This window comes from Arvicanthis niloticus, chromosome 29 (assembly GCF_011762505.2).
Source record: "Arvicanthis niloticus isolate mArvNil1 chromosome 29, mArvNil1.pat.X, whole genome shotgun sequence".
NCBI lineage: Eukaryota > Metazoa > Chordata > Mammalia > Rodentia > Muridae > Arvicanthis > Arvicanthis niloticus.
The window spans coordinates 19,079,681-19,089,968 of record NC_133437.1 but is presented as its reverse complement, the minus strand read 5'-3'; the positions used below and the strand labels follow the sequence as shown (position 1 = coordinate 19,089,968).

Here is a 10,288-nt window from a genome sequence, read left to right as displayed (position 1 = left end):
TTCAGATCCTGAGTCGACTCCCTGGTAAGTAAAATGGCGGGAAGGATGCTTTCTGCCGGGCGCGGGAGCAGGGATGTGGGGCTCGGGGAGAGACTGAGCCCGATGGGAGGCGCGGGCGAGGCGGGGGTCGTGGGGGTTGGGGAGGGTGGTGACCGATGTGCGGTCCGGGGGTCGCCGCCAGGCAGAGGCCGGGAGGAGGGCGCGAGCACGACCTGGGCGAGCGGGAGGTCGAGGCGGCGGGCAGCACGGGGCTCGGGGAGCCGGGCTCGGGGAGGACCGGGGACACCGGGGAGGGGGAGGGGCTGGGATCCCGGCGCGCGCGCGGCCGGGGGCCTGGGGGGGAGGGGATGGGGGGCGGCGCCCGGGCGCAGCGGGCGGGCGCGCGGCGGCATTAGGTGAAGCTCATGGAGACTGTGTGCTCGAGCGCCTTGCGGCGCAGGGAGGCGATGCTCGTGCCCCGCCACACGTCGCTGCTGTCCGGGGAGCTGCAGAGCTGGGGCGAACCGGAGACGTTGCTGGGGCCGGGGAGGGAGGCGGGCACCATGCCGGGGAAGGCGGGCTGGTAGAGGTGCGACTGCAGCCCCGCGCCGTTGGAGCCCGCCAGGCTGTTGGACAAGCCCATGGAGTTGGGCGGCGGCCCCGCCGCCAGGCTGCACTGGGACAGCGACTGCGCCATGGCCTGCTGGCGGCCGAGCGCGGGCGGCAGCGGCAGCTGCGACACGCCGGGCATGGCAGCCGCCGCCCAGCGGGTGTCGTTGGCGTGGAAAGAGCACAGGCTGTCGCCCATGGCGGCGGCCGCGGCGGCGGCGGCCGACGGGAACTGGGGCAGCCCCGGAGTGGGCAGCAGCGTGCCGGGCGCGCGGAACACGTTGGTGGTCTTCTTGCGCTTCTTCCACTTGGCGCGGCGATTCTGGAACCAGACCTGCAGCGGGCGGGATGCGGGGTGGGGAGGTGGGGAGGAAGACAAGACCCCAAGAGGTTAGCGAGCCCGCTCGGAGCTTGAGGTCACCCAAGCCAGACTTCACACTGTCACCCAGCCCCAGGCTGCACGGGTGCTCCGGGCTCGACACGCCCCCACGCCCGGCGCGAGCTCGGGGTTGGCCGCCGCCGCAGAGCCTCGCGCGGCCACTGAGCGCAGACTCCCGGCGCTCTGGTGTCGCGGTGACCTCTGGCGCGGAACGCACCGAGCAAACAGCACCGCACACGCCACCGTGTGCAGCGCTCACCGCCCCCTGCACTCTGGCAGCGTCTGTGCATTGCACAGATGTACCCGTCGTCAAGCAGGCATGTGTCAAGGCTCGACCCACAGGTGTACAAATGAAGATAAACATGAGTACCCATGTGGCTTAATAGCATGTCTTATAGCACTGATGGGGTATAGAATTTTCAGAAACACTGGAAATTTGGGAATTGATGAAAGGCCACGAATGACATACACAGTTTCAAAATCGAAAGACAAAGGAAGCCCCTAACATCACGGTTGACAGAGCAGAGAGGTTAATATAGTGACCCGTGTGGCAAAGTGAGCCACTGAGCTGCGGTGTTATTTGGTTGCCACCTTGATTTCTGATTTCTCCCTCAGTGCTGGGTGCAACTGCCACAATGCCCCTCCCCATCTTTCTCCCAAAACACTCTGAGAGCGCCTTTCTCGGCGCCATTCGGGTGTGCGGGAACTCGCTGACTGAGTCCTGAACCCCTGGGCCTTCAATCCACGCCTTCCAGTAACTTACTTCAGATAACAGGTCCTCTGGTACCTTTAAGCTGCACACACCCCCAACACGCCTCTCGTTTTATAAACTAAAGCAAATTTCCTGGCCAACACGAAGGAAAAGAGGTCAGCTTTAAAACTCACACTGGACAGGATTCAAATCTAAATTTGCTGGGACAATGAACATATCTTTTTTTTTTTTTCCGGGAGAACTGTCTATTAAAATATACATCAAACAAGCCCGCCTGTTTTTTGTTTCCTAATTATGGCCCAGGAATTTCATAGCCATCAGGCAAATGTGCCTACAAATGTGAAAATCACTATCACAGATCGAAATTTCCTCTGAGTGTTAATAGACAACCAACCTATCCGACCTTGATAATTTCTCGTCTCCATCTATTTGAATTTTATCTTTAAGTGTATGAGGCTTTCTCGGTGTGTTTATTTGGCAGACTTTTCATTCAAAATCTAGTTAGCAAGATGGCTACTGATACTATATATAAAGTGGTTCTGGGCACAGATCAGATATTGACTAGTTTCCTCTTAGAATTTGGCCAACACAACCTGCTCTCCAAATTTTGGCCCCCAAAGTGATTTATCTGGTAATCCAATCTGTGTAGTAGTTGATTTGCAAGCTGAAATGTCAAGGATATGGATATATTTGCCTTCACTCTTGGTAAACCAAGAATTTATAGCTATGCAAGCAAGCATACTCTTTGCTTACTGGTGTGAATAGCTTTGCAGTCTACAATTCTCTCAGAGTCTGCCCTTGTCTTCCTGTCTTACGTGGGATTGCCCAACATTCCATCTTTCTCTGGTTTATACACCAGTTCCCACGTTGCTGCTTAACCCAATACTGATGATGGGTAAGCCTGCCCTTAGTTGAAGCTCTGGAGCTGTGGCACAGGGACTAATGTGGCTTCAGGACCCCATGGTGATTATAGGATCTTTGTGGCTGGACAGAGGTGTTAGCAGCCTTTGGCCTTGGGTAGAAAATGAGGAGACCTAAGGTCCCAAAAACCCTTTGCAGCACCTATCTGACACTAGTTTGGGAAGTTGGACAAGAGGACACCCTTGGCTGAGATGTGTCTGTGTCCAAAACTTGCAGCCTCCTAGGAACATTTTGAAAGAGAGAGTCAAGACCAATTCCTAACACCCCCCACCCCCAGCAAGCAAATCCTAAAGGGCCAGTGTTGTTTTGGAGGTGGAAAATTGGGGGAAGGCTTGGAGAAAAGAAAAAAAAAAAGCAACAGAAAGAAAACCTTGTTAAACTGCTTAGCAGAACTTCAAGAGCAAACATTGCTGCCAAAAGCCAAAAAAGGCTTCTGAATCCAGACTCTGCTCATGCACACAAGGAGAAGAACCACTGTTAAAGGACAAGATATTAGAGGAATAATCCAAAAATCATGCTCAATTATGTTTGAGGGTTAGTAGGTAAATGATGGCTACAAAATTTTTAATGTTTCATGGTTTACTGAGATTCAAGGGGGAAAAAAATCTGCATGGAATCTGAGCACCTCCATTCCAAGCTATGATGCATATGTTTTTAAAATGTGAATGTTTCCACTTGAAAACTAGAGCATGACGGGTTAAAATGCAGACAAAACCTAAGGGAGATTTTTGGAATGCACTGATGACAACTCCAGGAAATATATTAACCACAGCCGAAGACCCAACTTTGTACTCTGTTTGAAATGCAGCTCTCCTCAGAAAATGCTTAATACAACAGTGAGAATCTAATGGAGGTTGGAATCTAAAAATCCACTTTCATGATATCTGCTGTTACAGTAATATAGACATACTGTAAATGTATTTTAAAATATATAGCCCGTTTAATTCCCCAGCTATAAATGGCTCAGGAATAGAAAAAGAGGGGGAGAAAGAAAGAATGCCCCCCCCCATACACACTTGAAGCAAATGTCTTATGAAGACCTCATTGGAATCCAGCAAATGATTAATGTGTAGATATGGGAGGAAATCTGGGGAGCTGTATTAAAGCCTAGATCTCAGGTTCATTTCGATCAGCCAGCCGTGAACTCTGGGCCGAATTCATTACACTTTAATAGTGCTGGGAGAGGAAGAAAATGCAATTTCTCATTCCATTAGAAAACTAGAAAATACTCTCAGCTTGTCCCCCTATTAAGATGTGGCAGGTGACAGGGCCATTCTAGGGGACACGGTCAATGGAATTACAGCACATTATTTTTGTTCGTATAAAATATTGAAAGGCAAGCCTGACTGTGCAGAAGTTATTTCACTGATTTGGTTTTTATGTAAATAAAATATTGAAAGTTAATTAATCCGTGCTAGAGACTAATGATTATGCTTATTATATTGCATTTGATCGCGTAATTTGCATGATTCTCGCATTGCTGCTTAATAAGCCATTCCAGGTTATAAATAATTCTGAAATTGGTTTCTAATAATGGCATGCTATAAAAGGAATGGTTTTATTACACTAGCCAGAAAAGGGGAGCGACACCATACAGGAAGTGCCCTCCATGTGAGTAGAGATACTTTAGTAAACACTTCAAAATGTGATATAATCCAGATAAAGACAAAAAATAAATATTCTGGATAATTCAGTCTAAAATTTAAAAGTTTCTTTGAAAACATGCAAGCGCAATAAGTTAAATGTTTAGATCATTTTTAATCAGTGCAGTGGCCCACATACTGGAAAGAACGTGTGGCAATCTGTTAACTATAAAGAAAACTATGAAGCACTCATCATATAAGAGTGTAAACCAATTACTATTTAATTTGAATTTGGTCAAGGAGCAATGGTACAGTGAATCGTGAAGTAAATACATTTCTCATAAATTATTTTTGCATTACGTTACATAATGTTAATCATTTTGAAATGTTAATTAAGAAGGTTATGTTGATCTGATTACTTTCTAAACTGTGAAACATTATTTTTAAAAAATATTGAAACTGCCGTCCTATTAAATTGTTTCTATCAGTAGGCGCAAGCTATTATCTTTGGTTGAACATTATGCTAGAACAATTAACATACTTTGTCTCTTTCTTCTTGCATATTCTTTTGTGTACTTTTTAAAAATAACTACCACACAGTTTATATTTTATTTCATTTATAACTTTTTCTATTAAAAGAACCACTGCCGTTAACCTTTGGAAGACCTAATAAAGTTTAATAGACCCTCATTTTCTTTTTTCATAAAATCAGCCATCCAATTATATTTTATTTGTGATTCTAAATTCTATTTTAATTTGAACTAATTACCAATATGTCTAGGTTAAGATACAACACTGCACTCTTTCAAACAAAAATTAATAGCAAAGATTTCTCTTGAGGGCAAAAAGTAAATTTGTGAACTTCGATTCTTCGATTTCGAGCCTACAACCAAGCATTACTGTTGGCATGGATTGGGACTGTATATTTCTGTGACAGTTTGAACCCACACTTAAAAAGAAGTGCAAGGTGAAGATTTAAAGAACATTAACACGCCTGAACAATGTAATTAGTCCTCTTCACATGCATAACGTTCCCGTTGTTCAAGCTTTTCAGAGTCCGCTAACAAATACCCAGATTTATATTGAATGAAAATATTAATCGTTGTGAATATTTATCTATTAATCTGACCATTTTAAGTCCCTGGGATATTCATTTCTTATTAGAACAAAAGTCTGTATTCCCGTTTAGATGATCTACAAATGCCAAAATGGAAATAAATTCTGATTTCCTGACCAATGAAATGTAAAAGAACCGGAGTTCTTAAAGTTAATTTGCAAAATCAGGTAGCACTGGCTTAACACATTTTTCAACTTAGCACTCAGGATTCTAGAAGAAAAGGGGAGAAAAAAAAAGATCCAAAGTAGCGACAACATATTTTCAGCACCGTGGATAGCTCAAGGCTAAACTCAATGCTTCATCCAGGCGCCTGCCAATGAAATAGTACAGTCTTTTTAAAAGAAAAAGGAAAGAAAATTGGGATTTATTAATCTTAAATTTCCCCTCCGATTTTCAGAAGAGATACAGGATATTATAAATTTTCTAGATTTCATGTAATTACAACTTGGAGAGTGATTGGATAAAAATATGGACACAATACCGAATTCCTCCATCACAATTTAACCTTTCTGGCCTGAAAAATTCCTTCTTTGTGTCAAATATCCACAACAGACAGTGCTCATTTCCTGCCTTTCTCCTTATGGGAATCTTAATTATTTTATTAAAATTAGAAACCCAAAGTTCCTAAGTGGTGTAGTGTTTTCATCCAGTCCCGGTGCGTTAGTAGATCACCCAAAGCAAAAGCCTTTGAAAACAACAAAGCTGAGGATATTTTGCCTGACAGAGGAGAGAGGGTGATATTTAAGAGACTGAAACCACACCTGGAAGTTTGAATCTACCACCCCTCTGTTTAAAGCACCAATTGCACCGTGGTTCCTATTTCTTGTTTTCTGTATAATTATGACATTTCTCCCATTTATCCAGAATCGTAATAGAAGCTCATTACGGGGCAACGAAACACTTGTCAATAGAACTGGATCAAGGTGTGCACTGGCTTAGCTTCTGGGGAGACAGGAAGGTTCCCTTCTTTGGAGGAGGGAGTTGAACCCCGCAGCCCCATTACACCGGGTTTGCTTTTGAGGAGTTTTGAGATGAGGGAAGTGGCTACAAAGGAGGAAGTCCATGGGGGTTGGGGGGTGTCGAGAGTCCTAGCCAATGTTTGGACCGAGTACCGGATCCTTCGACCCCCCCCCCCCCCCCCCGGAACGCAGTAACAACAAGCGCGAGGTCCCAGCAGGGCACAATACCTGCTCCAATCCTCCCGTCCCTCCTTGCCTTCCTCTCTGGAGCCCAAGCCCGGTGTACCTGCACTCGCGACTCGGTCAGCCCGATACGCAGCGCGAGCTCCTCACGCATGAAGATGTCTGGGTAGTGAGTCTTGGCGAAGCTCCTCTCCAATTCGTTGAGCTGCGCGGGGGTGAAGCGTGTCCGGTGGCGCTTCTGTTTCTGTTGGCCCTGCTGCTGGCCCGCTTGGCTGGGGTTAGGGCCGCCCTGGGGCCCCGGCTGCTTGTCTGGGTCTTTGGCGCTCACCGCCAGCGAAGCAGGAGTAGAGCCCACGGTGGTGATGTCCTCGCCCGGCAGCAGAGTGGCTCCTTCGACCGGGTCTGAGTTGGGCGCCAGGTCCCCCGGATGGCCCCCAGGGTCAGAGCTCCCCACGCCCAGCCTACACTTCACCGCCTCCCGGTGGCCCAGAAGCTCGGCGGCATCTTTCATACCTGAGGAGGGAAGGGGATCTCGATCAATGCTGTCCTGGCGACGTGAGGAGCGGGTGTCTTCCCTGAGCGGCTCTGCTTCAGCCCCATCCACGGCTCGCTCAGTGCCCACGCTCGCCCCGCGGTGGAAACTGCCTGGTCCTCAGCCCGGTTTCCCAGGATTTGGACAGCTAGGTTGAAATAGCATCTCCTGGCCTTTCCCTTCTCTCCTCAGCCCTCTCTGGTGGTTCACAGCTCCGGCTTTCGTGTCTCCCACAAAACACCCACTCCCAGGCCTGACAATGAAACACGCCCGAGTCCTTTCACTAACTGTAACCCTGGTGTCCCAGGAAACCTTGAGAAAATTCTTAGACCGGGGATGCGGGAGAGAAAGAAATCAAGAGCAATCCCTTGGAGGCGGCTCCTCCTGAGCATAGGCGCTAAATGAACTCTGGCCAATTCCCTCTGACTTTCGGAAGATGAATACGTCTCCAAGCCTTCCACCCCTCAAAATAAACCCAAATCAGCTCCGCCTCCCCCTCAAATCAGAGAAAGTGTTTGGGAAATGGAGTCGCATCCATCACTAAAGCTTCCCAAGCCGGAAACCCAGAACCTGGTAACCCAGATAGCTTGAAAGAAATTCGAGTAAACGCTACAGCCATAACAGTGAATCAAACTTTAGAGAATTCAACTTTTCTTTCCCGAGAAATAAACGGCCCGTCCCTCCCAGTCACTTCTCCCTTGTAGAAGGCAGGAAAGCCTGAGAGGATGAGGTGGGCTTTTCTCCTCACCCAGCGCGTTTAGCAAACCCACCTTCGTACTGCCGCTTCTCTTTCACGCCAGATTAAAAAAAGAAAGAAAGAAAGAAAGAAAGAAAGAAAGAAAGAAAGAAAGAAAGAAAGAAAGAAAACAAATTTAAGCACACTTAGATAGAAAGGAAGAAGGTAAAAAAGATGAAAGAAATTCCAAATCAAAGCAAACAAGAGTGGAAAACGAGAGAAACACCTCCAAACAAATTATCGCGGGCTAGAACCCCTTTAAAAAAATAATAATGAAGGGGAGAGAGAAAGAAAAAAATAAGAAAAACAAAAAGGGTCAGCATTCCCAACTCCGTTTTGTTTTGCAATCTACATATTCCATAGATTTTTTTAAAGACGATGTTAAATCAAATTAAACTTTAATACAGCACAATTACTTTTAAAGAAATTAGTCCATTTAGGGCGCATTAAGGTAAAATAAGGAACAAATTGACAATTTCCTGCCCCGGCTTCTCCTGGCTGCCCGGGTGAGAGGCGCTCACTCACCTAGCCTGGCGTCCAGGAGGTCGGCGTGAGACAGCATCGCGCACCGCTCCAGGGCGAAAGCTGTTCCCCCCCAAATTTTAGCGGCTTTAAGTTATTTAAAATAGATATAAGCTATAAGCTATACGATATAGATATATATAGATCACCTAAATGAAAGAAAATTCGGTTTGTGGTTAAAAAGGGGGCTTCTTGCATTATAATGTCCTTTAGAGAGACGGGGAGGTGCTTAACAGTTGAATGAACCCGTGAGCAGCTCGGCGAGGGGACCAATCAGGAGGGCAGCCTGCAAATGTCAGCGCCCGGAGAGTCCCCCACTCCGCCCGCCCGCCCGCCCGCCTGCGCCTGCCGGGAGGAGGCGGCGGCCGCAGCCCAGGCAGCTCCAGCCTCCAGCAGCCGCTAAAGCAGCAGCGGCCACCTTGGCCTCGCCCTGGGCCTCTGGGCCGAGCCTCGGTCAGTTCTTCCCAGAGATTTTCTCCGGGCACACCTTCCCATTCCTTGTCCTGCCTTGCTCGCTTCACAGGCGCAGCTCGGTGTTTCAGAGCTAGGGTGTCCCTGGAACAGGGGCAGTTCAGACACTAAAGCAGGGCATGACCTCTGCATGACCTGAGAGTCGCCACCCCCCCCCACACACACACACATCCCACCTCACCCCCGCCCCCGCTGACCCTGCCCGTGCCAGCAAGGCGACACTGGACCGCTGTAGTCAAAAGCCCTAGCTCACCAGGCCAAGCTACCACCTCTACGACGACCCTAAATTTCCGCCACTGTTCTGCAGGCCTTCGCTAGAGACACAGACCCTGGCCTACTGAGCCCCAACCTCAATGCTAGCCTGGAGAGTAAAGAGGAAGATGCCCCCTCCCCCGCTACACACACACACACACACATTCTGCCAAGGTCCGCTGCCCGCTTTGGGGGAGGGGGGAGACTTCGCGAAGTGCTTCTTCCTCCAGAACTCCAGAAGCTGCGTTCCAGGACCCTCTGCCCGATGGGCCTACACTTTCACCCCGGGCCCACCTTGCTCTTTCGGTCAAAGTTTCTAAGTTCAGCTAGGCGACCAAAGCCACTTAAGGCAGTAAATAAAGTTAAACGCTTTTTATTTTCCTCTTGGAAATGTTAAACTACTTGAACAATTTAAAGTGCTTTTGCACAAGTGAAGCGAACCATTTCTAATGTTCTGATTTTTCAGAGCCAGCCAACAACAAAGTTTAGATTAGTAATATATTTCTAACCAGAGTAATTTTCAAGATCATTAGGCATTTATGTAATTAGTGCCAAATCTATAAGCTTTTATTACGATTATTAGAGTAAAATCAGTATAAATTTGTACTAATTTACTACTGTTTAGACTTGGCTGTCAAGCCCAGAGGTTCTTATTGTAAATGATAACTGAGGAAATTAAGTGCAAAATTCTGTACCGTTTCTGATCTGCTCCCAAACAATCCGTTTCAATTGTATTTGCAGCAGAACATGATGCCCCTTTAAAGTTATTTGACTTGTATTTTTATTTGCAACACAGGAAAAAAATGCCCTCTACCCAAGGCAAAATGAAAACTGATATTTACTGCGCCCAACTTGATTAACATTGATTTTTAATTCGAGGGTGATGCAATTAAGATTATTCATTTAGTGCAAATAAAGCTTCCACAAAGGGTGGTCCTCTGAAGTCTGTTTTAAATAATACCGAACAAATGGCTTTTTTTGTTCGTCGCCCAATTGACTTACACAAAACATTGAAAATGCTGCCCGAGAGCAGATGCGAGGGTGTGTGTGTGTGTGTGTGTGTGTGTGTCCTTTACTCTGTGTGTGACAGGGAAGAGCAAGGAGACAAAGGAGGCGGCGAAGCAACTCTGGAGCAGTTTTGTTTCCTCCTTCCCTTCCACGGCCCTTTTCAAAGTCCTGCGGTGCACAACCCGGGTGCGCGCGTCTGCACCGGTGCACACTCGCTTGTGAGCTCAAAGTCTCGGCTACGTGGGTGACTCGGAGCGCCGGAGACCGCTCGTTCGGCAGCTCGGGACCTGGCGGGGCTGCAGCGGCCGCCGGGCAGCGGGTACCA

At 47.7% G+C, this 10,288-nt stretch overlaps 1 protein-coding gene across 1 annotated transcript; it reads right to left on the bottom strand.

Moving 5' to 3' along the window:
- Window positions 1-368: 368 nt before the first annotated feature.
- On the bottom strand, window positions 369-8,427 carry Otp (orthopedia homeobox). Its single transcript, XM_076926962.1, has 3 exons — window positions 8,236-8,427; window positions 6,546-6,955; window positions 369-922 (listed from the first exon to the last, which is right to left on the bottom strand). The coding sequence occupies exons 1-3, from the start codon at window positions 8,270-8,272 to the stop codon at window positions 392-394; spliced, it is 978 nt and encodes a 325-aa protein (XP_076783077.1). The 5' UTR covers window positions 8,273-8,427; the 3' UTR covers window positions 369-391.
- Window positions 8,428-10,288: the final 1,861 nt, after the last annotated feature.